Here is a 22,582-nt window from a genome sequence, read left to right on the forward strand (position 1 = left end):
GACAACTGCCGGCTCTCGGCAGTACTTTCCTCACGCTCTGACAGCGTGAGGAAAGTGCAGCCGAGAACCGGCAATTGCATTTCCCGGTAATCAGCGTGTCATTGGACATGACTGATCACGTGGTAAAAGGCCGCTGTGATTGGCCTTTTACCACATCACGTGATCAGCTGTGTCCGTAGGACACAGCAGTTATGGAGATCACTGGGTGCGTGCCCCTGGGGGCACGCAGGAGAGCGCGTTCTGGGAGGACGTCATATGACACCCTCCCAGAACTAGCCGGCCGCAGTGTAGCCGTCATTCGGCTATCTGCAGTTGGCAAGTAGTTAACTGATCTATATAATTGCACAGAGTAGCCCCAATCCTTCTTTTCTTGGGGCCCTTGCCACCACTCGTGGCTCAATCCCTGCTGAGTGTCCTCAGAGCAAGCCACTTGCTCTAGGGCACTCATGCGTGCTCACTCCAGAGCCAGCCCTGTAAGTCCATAAGACATACAGAGTGCAGCATGTCCCCACCCCCAGCTCCCTCCTCGCTGGCTGTGATTGACAATAGTGGGAGCCAATGGCTCCCCCTGCTATGCCTGAGCCACTGAGGAGGGAGAGAGCTAGCAGAGCAGCTGCTCTCATGCACATCGCTGGATTGAGATTGGACTCAGGTAAGTATTGGGGGAAGGGGGGTGGGGTGAGGGGGGATCTGCACACTAAATTTTTCTACCTTTATCCATAAAATGCTTAAAGGTAGAAAAAACCTTCAACCTTTAGAACCAGTTTATTTGCTGAAAATGACATTTCTTTACTGGCTTCCTTAAATAAAATAATAATAAATAATTAAATAAAATAATTAAATAAAAATAATAATAATAAAGCACACACCAAACAACAACAGAAACAACACCCGTCCAAAGGTCCATCAAACTACGTAGCAGACACTTAGTGGTGTATATGTATAGGGTGTAGTTGAAAACACATTTTAATGCTCGATCATACTGGTGCAAATTGAAATAGCACCTGAAATCGTATTTAAAGAATGTCAGTGTCTTAACACGTGCGATTTGCTGCAGCGCAATTTCTAAAGTAGTTCTTGCATTACTTTTTCTGCAGTTTTGTTGCGATTTCACATACATAGAATATCATGGAAGTCGCACTGCAAATTGCAAGAAATTGTTGAAAATCTTCACAAGTAGTAATAAAGTCTTCAGAAATCACCCTGAAATTGCACACGAATTGCGCAATTTTAAATCTCAGCGGTGTGAGCAGTGACTTAGTAGAGGGAAGCCTGACAGAGCAAGGAAACATTAGTGCAAAAAACATTTATTCACCCTGTTCATATTGCAGCGTGATTTGTCCCTGAAAGTGTCCCTACCATGAATGGGCCAATTGGTCATGTTTGCCCCCCTGGTCAGCATCTACAACAAAACTGTTTTATTAGAGGAACATTTTTTTTTGGTAGAGGGATTGAATATTTGATATTGGACCATATCGCTTTTTTATTTTATACTTTTCCAAAAAAAGAGAGTACTCTACCTTGTGCCTGTAAGGTTGTTTTGTATACAATGTTCCTTTATAGATCAGGTTCATATAATGCAGTACTTCAGCCATAGCTTTCACTGCATAATACATTCGTGGAGCGAGTCCTTGATGCACAAAAGGAAATAAATTTGGACACATTTCTTCCATTATACAATCAGTATAGTTAAGTGGACATGATATGGTACTATTTTCATTTTCTTTGTTTGCAGACATACACTTTGCCATTGATAAAATATAGATGTCTCCAAATGAATTAGTTAAGCTAAAAGTCTTGTCGATTCCATCAAAAAAATGTTGTTTATTTGGGATGAATAAAGGGTATAAATCCACAGCCAAGCTACCATTAAAGGCAAGTATTGGAGTATATCCAGAAAAGCTCAAATACCTCAGAGGAGGAAAGATAAATGTTTTTTCAAAGCTAGTACTTACATCATGTAAATACATATAAAATACACTCTGACTGATAAGTGATCCACATATTACAATTACTTTAGCTTTAGACTCTTTAATAACAGAGATATCACGTTTTATAGCACGGTCTATATCAATGTCATCAGCAAACATATAAGACCCGATTGATATTGTATATTCCACACAAATACTGTTACTTTTCATGTACTTTATTAATATCTCTTTATCTTGGTCTCCGGCATCATCTTGTGATGCAATTATTCCAACCCACGTCCAGCTAAAATGTTTCAGCAACTTAATAACAGCCATATAATGAACGTGGTCATTCTGAACTGTCCGGAATACATGAGGATAGAGAAGCCTGTTGGTTAGAGAATAGTCCGTAGCTCCATAACTGATCTATAGAACAGAAAAAGAGACATTATTTTCAATGCTGAAGTCGATTTTATGAAATATATCCACAAGATAAAAGGAATTAAATCAGTCTACTATAGTCTAGACCGGGGGCAGCAACCTGTAGATTGTGATCTACCAGTAGATCGCAGCCAGGTGACTGGTAGATGGTGGTCTGGGATTGCTGACCCCCCCATCCCTGAGCATCAAACAGAGAGCAATGCTACTTATAAAGCTGGATCTGTAGTAAGGAGCAAGAGCCGCATAAGCCGATGCCTCTATCATACACATATCATGGCTTCAACAAGTGCACTATAGGAATGAGATTTAGATTTGCCTGATGATGAATTTGAAATGATTTTCCAGGATTCAAATTCTCCTCAAACTGGTACATTTTGGGTAAAGTTTGCACTGGATGAATTCTGGCTTCCACCCATAATGCGTTCTGAACTAGGGATGCACTGATACCCTTTTCTTTATCGACAAGTATGGATACTTTCTGTCAAGTGCTTGCCTATGCCGATTACCAATACTTTGTGGTGCGATTTGCGTCTATACAAAATGTATGGAAGCAAATTGTACTGCAAAGAATAGAATGTGATTCCTGTCCAAAATCACATGTGGTTTCCCCATGGCTTCTGTGTGAATCCAGGCTTGTCATAGTCTGAGTTCATACAGAAGTAGTGCAGGGAGGTTTCCCGCAGCAGAGTGTGGGCGTGTGGGGATATCTACTATGGTGGCAGATGCTCCATATTTTCAGTGGTGGGAGAGGAGAGGAAGTGGTGAGGATTTGAAATCCACATTGCTTTCTCTCCTCTCCTTGCAGAGATGACAGTTTGGGCTAGAGGGCTTTTGATTGGTCAGCACTGTCACATGGACAGTGCTAACCAGTCAGATGCTGTGTAGCCCATACTGTCATCGCTGCGATTTCAAATCCCCATCACTTCCTCTCCTCTCCTACCACTGAGAATATGGAGCATCTGCTTCCATAGTCTGCATCCACAATCGCCCACTCTCCGCTCAGCATGGGATGAGTACAAGAATTTTTCCCACACCGCATCTGTGTGAACTCAAGCTATAAAAATCCTGGGTTCACACAGGAGCAGTGAGGAAACCACATGTGATTTTGACAGGAATCACATTCCTGTGCAAATCGCATGCTAATCTTTGTGGTGCAATTTATATTTACGCATATTGCACCGCAAAGTATCGGTTTCCAGTATCAGGAGCATTTTCACGAGTACAATTACTCATGAAAATACTCAGACCGGTATCAGTGTGTCCTTACTATGAACCTTTTATAACACTGTTCAACAGGTAAAAAGTTTTGGGCATAAAATTAGCTAATCTTACATAATTTTGAGGTGCTGAAAACGAAAATGACCCTAAAAAATGTTGATTGGCTCTAGTTTCCATGATATATTCACCCATTAATGACGTAAGCCATTCAAAATTATGATGCAACTTCAGCTGCATATTGCGCAATTGATACTGGTGACCAATAGAAAATTGCATGTATACTGAGATGATGCAATATTAGCCTTTAATTGCATCACTTCACTGCATAAAAGCTGCAGTATCTGTAGCTGATTGGAGTTCGCAGCGTCTTTACATTTCATTTTATGCTTATATAGGCTACTCAGTAATGCCTCGAACTTGTGTGAATAAAGCAGATAATTTCTGCTATATCTGCGGTGAAATAACTTTAATCTCACAAAAAAGGAGGATAACAGGAATGATTAGGAAAGCCTACAACTTGTATTTTGGCTGCAAGATAGGAGACCAGGACAAGAGCTGGGCACCACATATATGCTGCAATTCTTGTGGGACGGCACTGGAGCAATGGTTGAATGGAAAAAAGGCATCTATGCCTTTCGCTGTGCCAATGATTTGGAGAGAGCCAACAGATCATGTTAGTAATTGTTACTTTTGTATGGTGCCTCCAATTGTAAAAGGGCTAAATAAGAAGAAAAAGTTATCTGTGCACTATCCAAATATTCCATCGGCAATACGTCCAGTTCCTCATGGAGAGGGGCTACCAATTCCTAAAGCACCAGAATCCTTCGTGGTTGAGTCAAGTGAGGAAGAACCTGAAGCTGTAGTCACGTGCAGTTGTAAGAGATAGCCCTTTCCTCGAATACAAGAGAAAAGCCAAGAGAAGCAAAACCGACACAAACTGAAGACAAAACTAGTGAGAATCCTAAGTATTAAAATGATTCAACTTAGCTTATGGCTATAATTTTTCTTGGTAATCCTATGCAATATATTATGCCATTTAGGCTTTATGTAGTCAATATCACTTGCTTTATATTTGTGGAAAGACATCTATCTATATAATTATTGTGCATTATGTAGTCATTACGCCTATAGTAGAAAACTTTCCGTTTACAGAAAAACTAGAGCCAATTGACAAATTTCATTGTTATATTTGAACTCAGAATGTGAAATTCATTAAGAAATGAATCCTTTTGTTTCCAAAACTGGCAAAAAATAAAAATTTGTTGAACAGTGTAATTAGACAGCAGACTCAAAACAATCAATGTGAGGGCAGGGACTGGATAGCCCGGTCCCTCACTCTAAAGGGATGCTCTGAGAGGCCATAGTGTCAGCATGTATGAATTGCTGTAGAGAGGAGATAAGGAGAGATCATTGATTACATAGAGAAAGGTTAGGATCAGTAAGAAAACTGTGCTTTACTTTGCTAAATTGCAGTGGTAAGATCTATTTTCTTGTCCCCCCCACCCCCACCTCCAGCACCACCATGTTCACAGTTCTTCACAACCCAAAATTGTTTGTTAGGACTACTATCTGTAATAACAACATGTTCGATTGCTAGCTCTTGCTGCCTTCTTTCATTTTGTGTACTCATTCTTAATGTTTTAATATTTTTTTTGCAGCAACTTTTTTAAGTGAGCTATTTTTTGTGTTTTAATTTTCTGGGGTATCATAATTTTTTTTGTGTTGACTTTGAGTTTGGGGTAAAAAAAGCACATGATATCATATGTACTCTCCAGCGCCTCAGGATATGCACAGCCAAAAGGGAAGCCAGGGGTTCAAGGACAGCGACAACCAAAGGAAATGCTTCAGGGGTGCAGCCCTCCTCAGACGGGGAGTTCAGCCACTAGATAAAGAGAAAACAGGTGGTGCACACACCTAGTGCATTATCCAAGGTTTATTAAAGGAGTGAAAAATAAAAACATACTCACAGACGAAGCCTGTATCTAAAAAGCATTGAAAAATGATGATGGCCACAACGGCAGGCAAGGTGTTCTCACTGTCAGTGCGGTCAAATGCTGACGCGTTTCGGGGATGAATCCCTTTCCTCAGAGCTAATGACCAGCCTCTGATGCAGATGTGTAATGAATGGATAATGGGAGCCTTGCTGGTTATCCATTCATTACACATCTGCATCAGAGGCTGGTCATTAGCTCTGAGGAAAGGGATTCGTCCCTGAAACACGTCAGCCATTTGACCGCACTAATAGTGAGAATATCTTGCCTGCCTTTGTGGCCATCGTCATTTTTCAATGCGTTTTAGATACAGGCTTCGTCTGTGAGTATGTTTTTATTTTTCACTCCTTTCAATAAACCTTGGATAATGCACTAGGTGTGTGCGCCACCTGTTTTCTCTTTATTTTAAAAAAGCACATGCCTTCAATATCCTGGCAATCTGCTGTGGTAGGTGCCTGTTGTTTACAGCATGCTGTTAGTCAAACAAATACAAAATGCAAAAAATACAAAAAAGTGCAAAAGCAATGTGCACCAGAACCACTTCACACTATTACCCACATTCATGGTACCCCTTATTCCCATAGTAAATAAAGCAAGGTATAGACCTGAAAAAACATTGCCAGGCTGGTCTGAAGGCAGGAGTAGGTGTGCTTGGAATGTAGGTAGTAGTGGGTAATTGACTCAACAAGTAAGTCTTGCAGAGTAAAGGGGTAAAAGAGGCATGCCTCCATTTGTTTGGGAAGAGTGACAGACCTATCCATCCACAGCACACATGATGATTGACTGGCTCAAAAAGCTCATATTCTCCCTACGAGGCACAGAGAAGCCAGTATTATTCGCCAGTGTTGCTGATGTGCTCTCTTTCTTCTCTGCCAATCCAAAAGTACTCTAAAAACTGGGCATGAGAAGTTGTAGAATTGTTCCTGCATGTCCGTAATATTTGCTTTAGGAGGATCCACCAAAAGAAGATTATAGTCATGTGAAAGTCTGTTTATCTCTGGGGGAAAGTGAATCAAAACACAACAGGAAAGAGCTGGTCCAGTGGCTATCAGTAGGGATGAGCTTCTAGTTCAGCGTCAACCCATGCTCTGACTGAGTTTTGCTTGTTTGGAGGTTCAGCGAATGAGTCAAACCTCCTGCTGGAGTGGGAAGTGCAACAGTATTTCTAATAGTGAGTAATCTCCACCTAACCCATTTCATTGGAAATTCAGCTGAAAGGTGAATGTGAACAAAATGGTGGGGATAGTAAACAGCATGAGGTGACCCCCAAAATAAACAGGGAGACAACCCCAAAATTGTTATGGCGACTTGCCAGAAAGAACAATATGGATTCTCTTCAATTTTACACTTGACCAGTTGAGTCTTGTGTGGAGTTTAAGGTGTAATCCCACACAGAAGTGAAAAAAAAAATCATTCTCTCCAATATCCCTACCAGGCCCTTATCCAAGCATGCGGCCTAGATGGCCAGGAATAGGGGGACGGTGCTTTTTCCCTCTCCTGAACCATACCAGGCCACATGGCCTCAATATGGGCCTTGCCTTGAAGGACAACCCTGGCAAAGCACCTTGTCCCCATGTTGATGAGAACAAGAATGTTTAAATGTGGATATGCAACCTCTGTACCTCACCAGATTTCCCAGGCACTGCAATGCATTATGGGACATTTGTCTTGGTACTCCCTCCAATCCCAAACTTCATCCCTGCTATCTTTCATCCTGTTGCTGCTTTCTGTGATCCTGAACCTTGTCCTGGTCCAGTTCCTTACCTGTCTTACTTGCTTCTCCTTGCCAGTTATCCTGATCCTGCTTCCTATGAACCTTTATCCCCATCCTCCTGTTCCTACTGTCTGTACCTGCTTCCTGTGTATGTGATTCCTGTGTATGTGATTCCTGTGTATGTGATTCCTGTTCCAGTCCTGTTCCTGACCCATCATATCCACTGTTCCTTGTACCTCCTGACTTACACTGCTTTAGCTGACTCCTCCTGCTGCTTTGCATTTAGTTTAGGTAGTTTACACTTGTACATATCTTAGGAAATTTGCATTGGTTTATAGCATATTTAATTAAAGTGGTAGAAAAGGTAAAATGTATTTGACCTTAATGCATTCTCTGTAAAAAATCTTTAAAGAAGCAGCTCTCCCCACAGCCCCCCTATATAGTCAGCTGAGCTCGATCTTGGTCCAGCACTGTGCACGTCTCCAGCAGCTCTTCTTCCCTCTCCCAGCTCCCACAGCATCGGGAGCCATTGGCTCAAAACCAGTGAGTAGAGAGCGGGGGCCAGGCCAAGCCAGGCTGTATGTCTGTATAGACACATGAAGCTCAGCTTTGAAGCAAGCATGCACATGTGACCACCATAGGAAGCGGCTTCCTATGGTGGGCAATAAGGAGGAGGGAGGAGCTGGGAACGCTGGAAGGGGACCTGAGAATGGGAGGATTGGGGTTTCTCTGTGCAAAACCATTACACAGAGCATGTAAGTATGATATGTTTGTTGTTTATTTAAAAAAAAATAAACTTTAATGTCACTTTAATTGTCAGGTTAGATAGGGGGTTTTGTGTTTTGTTGGTGTTTGTATTTAAAAAAAAAGTGTGCATTCCTAATAAATCTTATTACTTTACCTACTTTTCAGTCTGGCCCTATCGGTGTAGCCCTATATAATTGGTCACCAATCAAACATCTGGAGCGAGAGCTGGAACGCACCAAGGACTGCAGCGCTGGAGTTATGAAGTTGTGCTACGCTGCGGTCCATGATGTGTTCAGCGGTGTATTTAGTTCTTGTGCTGCCCTAGCCAACACAGAACCAACCCCCCTCCCTCCCAGCACCATCACCTTCTGCCACCACAGACCTCTGCAACCATGGCCCCCTGGCCTAGGGTTGCACCGTTTCTTTAAGCCAAACCTGAACACTGTAGCGGTGCAGAGCAATTTTTTTTTCCCTGCACAAAGACCTGGGATACCTTTGGGTGTCCCAAGGAAAGTCGTAATGCAGGGTACATAGCGTGCCATGGTGAACAGTAAGTGTGGCCAAATTGCTCTTGTTGACATCATCGCCCCGTTCCTCCAGTGATGCCAAAACTGCCCACAGCCACCCATAGCTCCTGGAATAGCAACACATTTGTGTGTGAATATTTTGGTTACTTGGGGAGCCACAGTCTGATCTGACTAATGTGTCCGTGGTTCAGGCAGACTGAAATCTGGACACATGATTCAAAACTCAGACTGTCAGGGTGAATCCTGGACAGGTGGAAGTCTAGGTATTCTATGGATGAGCAGTGAATGAAATAGTAGTGTGTGATCAGATCTCGTCCAGCTAGATGGCACTGGGGGTGTATGAAGTCTGCCTTACCTCCCAGTACATAGAATGCTGGACATAAGAGCATATAGAGTGGTCACCCTGGGCTCCTCCAGTCTATGGGATCTATTCACAGTATACAGGTCACAGCCATTCCACCCCCTAAGTGTGATCACTACTGGATCAGATCAAATGTCCTCTGCCAGGAAATCTGTATCATCCTTCCTAGTGCTCCCCTAGTAGGAGGAATTTGGGGGATTCCCAAAAGGAAGCAGCTAATGGAGGAAGAAGAGAACCAACTGAACTATTCCCCCTTCAGTCTGCATTCAGTGGTACTGGAGGAGGGGCCATAGAGCCTCTGGTGGGACATCCAGCCTCCACCACAGACTGTTCACACTGGACCAGTTGTGAGATTTTTACATTCACTTTGATGCGCACATACACTGTCATGTGATCTCACAGACAAGGAATGGTCATTGCAAAGGACTGGAGGATCACACACACTGCTAGAGCCGAGGTCTGACCTCACATGTCACTCATCACACAGACAGGACCCTGGCATGTGCATCCATCGATGGCTGTCCTACACTCACCACACTGCAACAAGAAGCCAGTCCATCATCATTACCCTCCCTCTAACATTGCTCCCCTGTCATCACCACCGATCCCCATTCTACTTCTCCCCCCACAGTCTCCGCTCTGGGTGGAAGAGCCCACTGTGATGGGGTGGGGGCAGGCAGTGACACACCTGAGCTGAGCAGAGATGAAGGGTCATGGTCTCCAATACAATAGACATCGTCCATCAATTATTTGTGAGGATATTGAGCTGGAAGCTGGGGCGGTAGGGGGACCAGGAGAGGAGGGGAATCACAGACCATCTGTCCCATCAACCCCTCCCCCTGACCAGCACTGAGCACCCAACACTGCTCATTCCCCAGCCACTGTCTGAATCCTGGCCACCACTTCCCAATTGACTAACCTTTTCTCCCCAGAGTTACAGAACATTAGCTGGCCATCCATGATTCGTGGTTGACTTCCTCATCCACGTGGCTGGATATACCAGATCCTGTGGCGTTTCTCCTTTGAGAGATGAATGATTGTGTCCAAGTGCATTTAGTGATGAGCCTTCTTGTCTTTTTCAAAATGTGAGTGGCCATTTTTGTGATTTAAATAATAAATGTGTCCTTAAGTCTGCACTTAGAGGCACTTCTCCTGTTCCTTTTATTTTCATCATTAGTTTGCTTCTTGCTCCAAGGATTAGCCTGCACTAGTGGATGCTTTTATGGGACTGTTCTTGGTTTTAGTATCACAACAGTGAATTGGAATATGACTGTTGTATTTGCCTTTTTACTAAAGTGAACTGATTTTTTAAGGTGTGCGCGTCCATTTGTCCCTACTCCGCTGTGGTTTCTTATCCTCCTGCTCTACACATGCTTAGTCGCGCTCTATTTGTTGGCACTGCCAAAGATCTAGAGGCCGATCTGCTGACAGCCTAAAAATGTAATGCTGCTCAGGGATTTCAGCAAAATGTAAGTCTCCAGCAAGAAGAAACAGGAACAATGTTGGAGGCAATTTAGAGCACACACTAATTTTGGTAGCATAAGTATTAATGTTAAATGTATGCTCATTGCTAAAGAACTTTATTTTTTCAAGCTGTTATGGATACATTTCCACTTTAAACTGTATTCTTAGTGTCTGTACAGCAGGCTATGGCTCAGGGGGTTGTGCTGCATGTGCACAGTAGAAAAACTTTGGCCAGGATGTTTTACTTGTATAGCACACCCCTAGGAGCCACTGGTGAAACAAATGCTTTTCCCCAGATTAGTGAACACAGCATGTTCTGCACTTTCATAGAATAGAACAGTCTAGGGGTGTCCTTTTGTTACTTTATTGAAGATCTAACCTTGAATGAGGTGAAGGGAGCATGGGATACCCCAAATTGCAGAACTTACCTCTTTGAGAACTCTTCTCTCTCCCTCTTTCTCTCTCTTTAAGCTGCACAAAAAGTCCCACATAACTCTGTACTTGTAACAGGTGACTAGGTCTTCTTTCCAAAAATGAAAACAAGAGCTACACAGAGTGACTAAGGCCCTGCACTCAAGTCGTTTACTCACAGGATCGTTGGTTGCCTCCTTCCGTTATCCACTAGGCACTTTTCAGTGAGGGAAACACTGACTCACAATATCACTGGACACCTGGACACTCTTTCTTTCAACTTCCTCCTGGTACTCTCCAGTGAAAGCCAAAACAACTCCAAGTCTAGACTTAGCAAATAGACCCCCAGCTTAACCTCCACCTTGGACCCCAATGTCTTATAAATAGCACCTCAAGCAATCCTTCCCCAGGGGCAGAGACTCTGCACAAAGGTCTCCTCCAGCAGGACTGGGCCCAGGAACTCCTTACTCCTGCCCCATGCCTTAGACTATTTATGGGTTCTCCAGCCACCTACTGGACACACCTCCCCAGGGATTAGCAGGATCACCATAAATATTCAGACTGCTCTCTTATCCTTCCTCCCACTATAATTAGAGAATCCTCTAGAATACAGAGGAAAGTATCCATAGCAGCAATTTGTGAAACACTGAGCAAGCCAGAATAATGACCCCCGGCTCCACTGATTACAAAAGAGCTGTACTACATTTTCCTAACATCCTGTACTAACTAGGAAGGTGCTACACTTGCAAAGGCTTTGCTATTCTGGGCAGGGCCTCACAGTGAAACCTGTGAACAAGGAGGAGCATTGTATCAAGCAGGATGCAATCAGGGGGATGGGGGTTTAATTAACGACAAGATATTAAATATAATTGTTCTTTAAAATTTAATATCAGGAGGAGTTCCATGTACGAAGCAGTTATTTTCACAATCATTTCAGTTGCATTGAATAAAATGCATTTTCTCATTGGCTTTATTTGATTAGAATTTTGCAGATGATGAAAAGATAAAAGGCTTAGCATCTACCTGTGTATATCCATAGATTCCCAGTATCTCTGCCATTGGAATTGTTGTCACTGAACAAAGATCTCCAATGAAACCCACCAGTTCAGCTTCTTTAGAACATGAATAATTAGGGACTGTCTTCCGTGGTCCAGATAAAATCCTTAGAACATTCCTTACAGCAAAAATAGGATGCAAAAATGAATCTAGCACACGAAATCCAAGTGTAATATTGGGCAAAATTGTTGGATTCTCATTAACATCGCGTATAGCAGAAAGAAAAGCAAAAACATTTATAATTGTATCACTATCAAATCTGTAAAGAAAAACATATTTGTATTGAATAAGCATACATTTTACAATGGACGTACACCAACCGGCCTCTGATGGCCTCTCCTACATCTCTGACAAAACAAACACTCGTCTTGGTGGCACAGAGACACATTAAGCTATACGCTAGTAGATTTTCAAGCAATGTTTGAAAACAAAAATGTGTTCAAAAATTCTCAGCACATTCATTGACTTGGTGAATGTTGTTCGAAAGTAGTTCAAAATTTCCTTTGCTTTTAGCATTCTATTTTGGAACAAATAGACTTTACCAAAGAAAACCACATAGGCATCATTGTGGTTAAAAACAAACATCGATTTGACTCCATTAATGATTAAAAATAAAAAAAAGGATTACAATAAAAATTTTCAAACAAAATTCTACTTGTGTATACCCAGCTTAAGTGTCTGGCTTGTCAAAGGTGCTGGTGGGGAGGAGAAATTGTAGGCCACTACACACATGTTCACTAAATGTTGTCTAACACTTTTAAGTATAACTGGATTTAAATTCAGATTATTTTTTATGTTCAGTATGGGATGAATAACCACTTCAAAATAGATTTTGACTTACAAGATTTAGAGAGTGAAAAAGTGAAGTGATGTGACAATGATGGGGTTGGTGGCTTAGCAGTCTTACTATCTATAAATGAAATAGAAGCACTCACCAGAAAGCCTCCTGGTTCCAAGTATACCAACTAGCCTTCAGTTTTGCCTCCTCCCAAGCCACACCCCACTAATCTATTTCACCTGATCATGGGCCTGACCTCTACGATGACATGATCACAGGGTCCCCCAGTCTAGTTTTATTTGTGTGCCATATATTAAGCAATGGTAGCTAAGACTATGGTATTGAATGGTATTTCCCAGTGAGATCACATATATGGCAAACAATAATGGTGACAGAGATGAGTGTATCCCTGCAATGACCTTTAGTGATCTCCCTGACAAGAAGTGTTTGATCCAGCTAAGCCCCCTAGACCACAGATCATATATATATATACACTACTGTGTATACATACACACACATACACACTATATATATATATAAAAACACTTATTGAACGCAAAATACTTTCAATAATCTATGTGTCCAACAATAGACATTCATAGAAAGGGTTTATATATACTTTGAGGAAAATAATTTCAGGCATGTTTGGTATTTTCTAATTTACAGTATTTCCTGTCAAGATGGTAGGAGGGGGGTGGAGCATGACCATGGGACTTCATGGTTTCATGATCTAGAAGCTTCAGTGGGGATCTGCAACACTGTTAATAGCTCCAGATTCAGCCCACACATCACTCCCGAGCAGCAGGATGTCTACAGGCACATTGACCCACCAGCCAGAGGGACCAGAACACCTGAAGCGGCTCCCTGACTTCTTTCAGGGGAAAGACATGATGGCGGCTCAAGATGGAGGAGAGGAGGTTGACATAGTGCACTCCTAGCACCCAGAGCATCGATACCTCTGCAAATTCTGTAGACAGAAGATAAAAGCACCCGCTGCCTCTCTTGCTGCTTCTCCCGACTCCAGAGGGCCAGTGAGTAAAGAACAGATGACCTCAGCTGATGACACAATTACAGACACACATCACACAGCACAACAACCTTTGGCAGAGTTTCCTGCCACAGACCAAACCGCTTCATAATCCACAATTAAAGAAATGCTGCCCTCCTTAAAAAGTAACCTCCAGACGGATCTCCACAAATTCACAAACTGATCAAGTGGAAGAAAGAGTTGATATTGTTGAAAGGAAATTAGGGGGATTTGCAGATACACACAACAGCTTAGTAGATGACTTTCGTGATTACATCATGGATATCCAATGGCTAAAAAACTAAATAATTTGAAATTCTGAGGAATCTGTCACATCTTCAAAACTCATTCCATGTCTGCAGCAGTTGCTAAAAGCCTTTGCTGTGAAAATCTTAAAGATTTTGCTATTGACAGAGACCATAGATTGGCTAAACCTGCTGTGTTACCTGACTTGATTCCTAGAGACGTAATTGCCAGAATTCATTTCTTCCATACTAAAGAAAGGGCCTTTATAGCTGCCAGGAAATGGGAAACTCCCAGACTCCTTTTTGAAATTTCAGGTCTTTGCTGACCTGTCTGCCGCAACTATGCAGCAACGTAAAAAATTCACTTCCTTAACTGGTCACCTGCAGGAACGCAACATTTCCTATCAGTGGGGATTTCCTACCAAAATAACCATTACACACCAGGGCCAAACATGCGTCCTGCATTCTCCAGAAGATGAAGCAAAATTACTGTCTCAATGAGGTCTTATCATCAATAACATATGCAAACCCAGTCACTCTATACCTCCTAAATTCTCAAGATTCTCAAGAGATTGGTCCCCTGTTGGATCCATGTAATGTGTTTCCTGCACTACACAATCCTAATATCATTCATGGCTTCTTAAGTTTCTTATGGCCCATCTTACTTATAACCATGATCCCAATAAGCTGAGCTCTACTGAATTCCATATCCCCCACTTCTATGAGTTGCACAATTCACATTATCCTTGCACTCTGCAACCATTTAAAGTTCTTATTTGTGGATATTTCCTGCTGATTATTTTTCTTTTGTTTATCTACTTTTATGTTTCTTTTATGAAGACAGAGTACACTAGAATTGTTATTTACTGGAGTTCTACCTCTATGGTTATTACTATCTCTGATGCCATACAACTGACTATACTGTACATCTATATGACTGGTTGATTGCTATCTCCCCTTTTGAGTTGTTCCAAGCTTCTAATGTGATTTCAATATGTGCTTTAAAATTACATCCCTTAATGTAAAAAAAGGCCTTAATAGGCCATATAAGTGATCCATGTTGTGGAGGAAAGTTCTATCTCAAAAATGAAACATTTTGTTATTGTTATTCAACACATTAACATGGAGATGCTTTGAGGGGAGTGGTGACGGCTCTAGCTCATGGCTGCACACTATAACAGAAGGAAGGGTTCCCTCCCCACCGCTCACACAGCCACTGACAACTGTATGTCCCCCAACACACTCCAGGATGTCTTCTCAGCAAAAAGAGTGTCCTCAGCCTCAGAAACTGTCCACTTTCTTCCCAAAACAAAATGGTATAGGTGGCCGCACACAGGGCACACATGCTGCAGCTGCAGCTTCTCCTGGGCACTTCCCAGGCAGTGCTAACAACCCTCAGTCCCTTCCAGTTCTATCATTTTCTGACTCCTCCACTACTTCAATCCAGAGCCCAGTGAAAACTAAGGCTCAGTTGTCACAGGACATAAGTGCTGCCTGCAACTCTGCATCTATGGGGTTGAATGACAGACAAGAACACATGGGCAGTGTTACTATTCCAGATCCTATTTCTGAGTTCCCTTTGTCCACCTAACCCATTCTGTACACCACATTGAAGAATAGGTTATTATCCATTAGATCCTCTCTGCAGACAGACATTTTGACATGTATGCAACAATTTAAGGAGGATATCAGCGATCTAGGAGAGAGAGTGGGTCGGACTGAATGCTTTGTGAGGGAGTCTGCCTCATCCTTCATCAATCTCCTAGACTTCCATAATGAACATGCTGACAAATTGTCCTGGTTACGATCTAAAGTGGTGGATCTGAAGGAATGATCCCACTACAGTCAATTTAAAATAAGAGGCATTCCTGAGACAACTCAATGGGACAAACTACCTGCCTATGTCCATGATCTTTTCCACTCTATGCCATGAGTAGCTTGTTTTCTCTTTTTCATGCAACTTAACATCCTGAGGTGGTTTATTGAATTATAACGTTTGAGTTATAAACCTATGTGTTGCTTTTTTGAGGAGAAGCCTTATGGTCTTACATTTCCATCACCATTCTGTGGCTATTATTTTGGAGTATAACTTCTGTGGTGTGAGCTGTGGAGGTACCTCTAGGAGGAGAAGATATACCTGTGGTCTTATCCTCTGGTAAGAGGCTGTATATGGTGTTGGTGGAGGGTCTCTTCTTTCCCAATTTTGGGCAATTCATCACCCTTTTTACGGAAGATTGAGTCACAATTGAAGGACTTTTTCTTTAACCCCTTTGTGCCAGTGCCTCCTGGCCCTTTAAGAGGTTTCAGAAGCCGAAAGATGGGACGGGGTTATAGGGTCATGTGACCACCGTGCTTCACTGTCACAGCGGTCACATGATCAGAAAAGGTCCAGATCGCAAGGGGAGATCGGAACCTTTCAGTGAGTCACAGACATATGTGCTGGGAGCGTGCAGGGCGCGTGCTCTCAGCACATATGTATTTTCAAATGGTATGCAAATATGCGGCCGCTCAGCAACAAGGCCCAGACGCCGAGAGGACGCATATTTGTGTGCGCTCGGCGTCTAGGGGTTAAGGAATTTTTATATTTAATGTTCTAATATTTATGCTAATTGTGAGAGAACAAGTGCTACATTTTGTTTTATATTTAATTTTATCATTGTTGCCATCAATTTTTTGTTAGCTGCTATATAATTTTGTTTCTCCACAAAGACATTTAGTGCATATTTATCTCATTTTATTTTATATATTTAAGGCATTTTTATCATTGCAGCTTTTTGTCTATAATCTTCGCCTTGTTATGGATTTTTACAATATCAGTTTGATTTTCTTTCTGGCTCTCTTTTTTATTTCTGTGGTTCTGTTGGTGGAGCGCAAGCTGCATAGGTTCCTGTGCGGCTATCGCTGCTTCCGGTTTTGTTTCCCAGCTTGTAGTTCCGGTCCGTGGCGCACAATTGTGAGATGATAATTTCCTCTCTGCTGTTATATGTGCTATATATATATATGTGTCAGGAGCCGCCACGATCCGCGGCTCGGTGCAGGCGCACTGTGCTCGTTCACACTAGTGTACGGGCACTAGGTCCTGGCCAGCCGCGGCGGAGACGAAATCCACGAATGCGCACTCGAAGCCACGGGTGCGTGTCTGGCACCAATGACAGCGCAGGGTGCAGTATTTAAACCGCCCTGCGCTGACAGGAGTTGCCGTTTGGTCTCCCTGTGTTCCTGATTTGCTGTTCGTGATTCCTGATTGTTGCTGACCCGGATTGTTCCTGACCTTGCTGTATTCTCCTGCTCTGACCCCTGGCTTGCCTGACCTCCCTCCTGGATGCCCCCTATTGGACCTGATATTCTGTTGCTGACCTGGTGTGTGACCCAACCATTCTCTGCCCACTGCTTTGTACCGCACTGCTCCCACGGTTACCGACTCGGCTTGTCTGACCACGCTCCTGCTCATCCATCCACCTCACTCTGGCATATCTGCCTCTTCACATCAGACTCTCCCCCTGCAGAAACCTCTGGCGGATCCCTCTACCACAGGAGGGTGTACTCAGGAGCCGCCACCTGGTCTTCGCTCCAAGTCCATCCCCACCATCAGGGGCCCTGGTGAACAAGCATACCGGAACTTAGACTCCGCGCTCTGGGGAAACCTAACCAGTGGGCTGCTAGAGGTGCCGTCAGGCGGTTCCTTGACTGAGTCTGGAAGAGGACCATCCCCATTGGAAGATATATACCAGCACCTGGCGGCCCTGACCCAAGCCGTCAAGATGCTGCAAGATGGATATACCCATCTGGAAAACCGTATCCAGACATTGTCTGCACCTGTCGCCACCTCCCAGGGCCCAGCCTCCCCTGCCCCTTCTGGGGAATATCCAGGACCATCCACAGGGGCTCCAGCCACACTGCCTACTTCTGAACCCTGTGTTCCATTACCAGAACGCTTCCGCGGGCACCGAGCACGTTTCAGGGCCTTCCGGAACGCATGCCTCCACTATTTCAAATTGCAGCCACGCATGTTCTCCACGGAATCAGTCAAAGTGGGATTCATAATATCCCTGCTCCAGGATGAACCCCAAGATTGGGCTCATCGATTGATGGAGAACCACGACCCCCACCTGGAAACAGTCACAGATTTTTTTGAGTCGATGGCCATACTTTATGATGACCTGCAGCAGGCAGCCTCCGCAGAATCAGCCCTATACTCCCTTAGACAGGGCCGCCGGGCAGCAGAGGAATATGTGTCAGAATTCAGACGGTGGATGGGGGATACCAGGTGGAACGACGATGCCCTACGCCACCAATTTTGCGTAGGGCTCTCCGAAGCTCTTAAGGATGAACTAGCCCGAGTAGGTCTACCCGAGTCTTTGGAGGAGCTCATTGTCTTGGCCATTCAGATAGACCACAGGCTGCGGGAACGCAGGTTTGAAAGAACCAGCCAGGGTCAGAGAACAACATAGGCACCCTTCCGGGAAACAGTCCAACCTACGCTAGAGGGGAACCAGACTCCAGAACCTATGGATACCCACGAGCCCATGCAGCTGGGACTGGCTCGGCCTTCTCTATCGCCCGAGGAGCGCCAGAGGAGACGGTCAAAGAACCTCTGCCTGTATTGTGGAGAAGCCGGCCACATGGTGCCTTCCTGTCCACTGAAAGTGAGTAAGTCTGCCTCTATTTTTTCTTCTATGTCTGCTGAAAAAAGTAAACAGTCCAATTACTTAGCCTTACCTATTTCCTTCCAGCTCCCAGGAAGAACCGTGGAGGTGACGACCATAATTGACTTCGGAGCATGCAGTTTCTTTGTGGACCTAAACTTTGCCCATCAGCAAAAAATTTCCCTCCAGACTAGAGAACAAGGCCTTAATATATTTTTGGCCGACGGATCACGAATTAAGTCGGGGTTGGTGGATCAGGAGACTCCTCCTATTTCCACTACGGTCTTCATCAGGAGTTTCTCCAACTAGACCTCATAGCCTCCCCTCTTTTCCCAGTCATTCTGGGGTTTCCTTGGTTGCGGGCCCATAACTCCCAGATTGATTGGGAAACCGGTTCCGTTCAGTTCTTATCCCCATATTGTCAGGAACACTGCCATGCCTCGGGCCCCGCAGCTCCCCAATTCCTCCTATGCTCGGATGGAGACTCCAATCTAAGGCAGGTCGTCCCTTCGGCCTACCACAGTTTCTTGGACGTCTTCAGCAAACGAGGGGCAGACGTCCTACCTCCACACCGAACATATGACTGCCCCACTGATCTTCTACCGGGCTCAGAGATCCTGTTCGGTCAAACTTTTCCCCTGTCCGAGTTAGAATTAGGAGCTCTCAAGGAGTACATTGACGAGAATCTCCAAAAGAAGTTCATCCGCCCCTCCACTTCTCCAGCAGGTGCCGGAATCTTCTTTGTAGAAAAGAAGGAAAAGTCCCTAAGACCCTGCATTGACTATCGTGAACTAAACAAAGTCACGATAAAGAATCGTTATCCATTGCCCCTGGTCCCCAAACTCTTCCAGAGACTTAAATCTGCAGCCATTTTTACAAAACTAGATTTGAGGGGTGCGTATAATCTGGTCCGTATAAGGGAGGGGGATGAATGGATAATGACATTTTGTACTCGATTTGACCATTTCGAGTATTTGGTCATGCCATTCGGACTCTGCAATGCCCCGGCCTCGTTCCAACATTTCATTAACGATGTATTATTATTATTATTATACAGTATTTATATAGCGCCAAAGAGTATGCTCAGCGCTGTACAGTAGCAAGGGGGACAGAACATGAGACAAGACAGTAACAATACATTACACGAGGGGTTCGAGGGCCCTGCTCTTTCGAGCTTACAATCTAGGATGGAGGGGAAGGTTGCACAGGAGGAGATGGTTGTGGGGGTTGGAGTGGTGGGAGGAGTGGAGGAGGTTAGTTGTTAGGTGAGGTCGGGTGTTAGGTGAGGTTGGAGTAGGCATCCCTGAAGAAGAGGGTTTTCAGGGTGCGCCTGAAGGTGAGGAGGGTAGGCGACAGTCTGATGGATTGGGGTAGGGAGTTCTAGAGGATGGGGGAAATCCTGGAGAAGTCCTGCAATCGGGCGTGGGAGGAGGAATACCAGGGAGCTAGAGAGTAGGAGGTCCTGTGAGAAGCAGAGGGCACGGGTAGGGTAGTATTTGGGTATCAGGTCAGTTATGTAGTTTGGGGCAGCATTGTGAATGGCTTTGTAGGTCAGAGTTAGCATTTTTAATTTGATGCGTTGGGCAATCGGGAGCCAATAAAGGGATTGGCAGAGGGGGGAGGCAGATGTGGAGCGGTTGGTGAGGTGGATGAGTCTAGCCGCTGAGTTTAGGATCGACTGGAGTGGGGATAGCGGTCGTTTGGGTAGGCCAGTGAGAAGGGAATTGCAATAGTCCAGGCATGAGATGATGAGGGAGTGTATGAGTTGTTTGGTGGTGTCTGGGGTGAGGAATGTGTGTATCTTGGAGATGTTGCGGAGGTGGGGCCTGCAAGATCTAGATAGCAGTTGGATGTGGGGTAGGAAAGAGAGGTGGGAGTCCAGGGTGAGTCCAGGGCGTGTGGGGTGGGAGAGATGGTGGCGTTGTTAGTAGTGATGGAGAGGATGGGAGGGGGGGGCGCGGTTTGGGGGGAAGGCAAGGAGCTCGGTTTTGGACAGGTTTAGTTTAAGGAAATGGAGCGAAATCCAGTCTGATATGTCGTTTAGGAGGTGGGTGATGCGAGCAGAGAATGAGGGGGTGAGGTGGGGGGTGGAGAGGTAAATTTGTGTGTCGTCGGCATCGAGGTGGTAATTGAAGCCGTGGGAGTGAATAAGTTTGCCAAGGGAGGAGGTATAGATGGAGAAGAGGAGGGGCCCGAGGACAGAGCCTTTGGGGGACCCCGACAGAGAGGGGGAGGGGGGGAGGCGGCAGTGTTGTAGGTACGCTGAAGGAGCATTGGGAAAGGTAGGAGGAGAACAAGGAGAGAGCAGCGTCCTTGATGCGAAGGGACTTCAGTTTGGCAAGGAGGAGAGGGTGGTCAACAGTGTCGAAGGCCGCGGAGAGGTCGAGGAGCAGGAGGATAGAATAGTGGCCATTGGCTTTGGCGGTTAGCAGGTCGTTGGTGATTTTAAGTAGGGCGGTTTCGGTGGAGTGCAGGGGATGGAAGCTAGACTGTAGGGGGTCAAGGAGGTTGTTATCAGTGAGGTGGGCGCTCAGGCGATTGTAGGCCAGGCGCTCAAGGAGCTTGGAAGTGAAGGGCAACAAGGAGATGGGTCTAAGGTTGTTAAGGTTGGTGGGGTCAAGGGAGGGTTTTTGAGTATGGGGGTGATGTGTGCGTGCTTTAGAGGGGAGGGGAAGGTGCCAGTGGAGAGGACAGATTGAAGATGTGGGTGAGGGAGCGAATGATGGAAGTGGTTGCAATCTCGTGGGCGGTGAATGAGGTGCTGGGTGGAGGTGGGGGACAGAGCAGGGATTTGAAAGTGGAGAAGAGCCGACGAGGACAGGTGGAGAGGAAGGGGGATGCGGAACCAGGATGCCAATAGATTACCGCAATCCTTAGGGGGGTGGGAGAGAAGAGCCGGATGCAGTGGGCCTCGAAGGAGAAAAAGGATAGGGGGGGTTAGGGAGGACCTGGAAGGTGCTCAGCGGTGGTAGGAGCATATCGACTCCTCCGCCTCTGCGTCCGCTTGGTCTGGGTGAATGGGTCCAGACGAGGCCTCCATAGGAGAGGGCAGCAGGGGAGGTGGAGTCAGTGGCTTGGATCCAGGTTTCAGTGACCGCTAGGAGGTTGAGGGAGTGGGAGACAAAGAGGTCGCGGATGGCAGTGAGCTTGTTGCAAACCGAACGGGCGTTCAGGAGTGCAACAAAGAGGGGAGGGGTGGATGTGGGGAGGAGGGGGACAGATATGAGATTGAGGGGGTTGCGGTGGTTGGCGTGAGTAGGGGGGTGCCGGAGGGGGAGTGGGGAGATGGAGGGCCAGGGTTCGGAGGGATTGGCCGGCGGTTAGGAGAAGGAGGAGGGTCAGGAAGGTGGCATGGGAACGGGAGGTGCAGGAGTGCGTGGGTCTGTTGGTGGTGGCATGTGGGTCGGCAGGGGCGTGGAATATTAGGAGGATGTGGTGAGAGCCGTAGAGGGGGTAGGGAAGAAGTGAGGGTGCGATGTAGAGCTGTTTCAGGGGAGTAGGGGGGTAGAGGGAGGCAAGTTTAGGGATGGAAGAGAGGAGAACGAAGAGGAGGAGTGCAGGTGGCATGCTAGGGTGGGCAGAATGCTGATCGGGTCGGAGAGGGGGGAGGTTGCAGTCAGGACGTGAGGATGGGGAGAGTCCGTTATGCCATGGCGGAGTTCATCAGTGTCCAATCGAGGACGAGCCGTGGGACGCGGTGATTGGAGGTGTCGTAGGCCCGGCGTCAGGGTTGCTGGAGGCCCGGCATCGAGAGCCGTTGAGTGCACAGCTTCGGGAGGTGATGAGGGCCCGGCGTCAGGAGGTGGTGAGGGCCCGGCAACGGGAGGTGTTGGGTCGCCAGAGTTTCGACAGAGGGCCAGCGTGCCAGAGGGCGGGGTGGAGGTTTGCAGTCCCTGGTGGGTAGTGGGTGCCCCTGTTTGAGTCCCCGGTGGGATGGTGGGATGGTGGTCCCTGGTGGGGTGGTGGGCTTGCAATCCCAGGTGGGATAGTAGCCTAGGGTCCTTGGTGGTTTGCAGTTCCTGGTGGGTAGTGGGTGCCCCTGTTTG

At 45.6% G+C, this 22,582-nt stretch overlaps 1 protein-coding gene across 1 annotated transcript in view; it reads right to left on the reverse strand.

Moving 5' to 3' along the window:
* LOC149449833 (vomeronasal type-2 receptor 26-like) overlaps window positions 1-14,129 on the reverse strand; it is a 48,174-nt gene extending 34,045 nt beyond the window's left edge. The window contains exons 1-3 of the mRNA XM_089692727.1: window positions 14,092-14,129; window positions 11,808-12,099; window positions 1,988-2,336 (exon numbers count right to left, since the gene is read on the reverse strand). Of these exons, the coding sequence (XP_089548853.1) occupies window positions 1,988-2,336; window positions 11,808-12,099; window positions 14,092-14,129 (679 nt within the window). The remainder of the gene's footprint in view (window positions 1-1,987; window positions 2,337-11,807; window positions 12,100-14,091) is intronic.
* Window positions 14,130-22,582: the final 8,453 nt, after the last annotated feature.

Source organism: Staurois parvus, unplaced genomic scaffold, assembly GCF_062004578.1.
Source record: "Staurois parvus isolate SC_StPar_1 unplaced genomic scaffold, SC_StPar_1.0 ptg000602l, whole genome shotgun sequence".
Lineage (NCBI taxonomy): Eukaryota > Metazoa > Chordata > Amphibia > Anura > Ranidae > Staurois > Staurois parvus.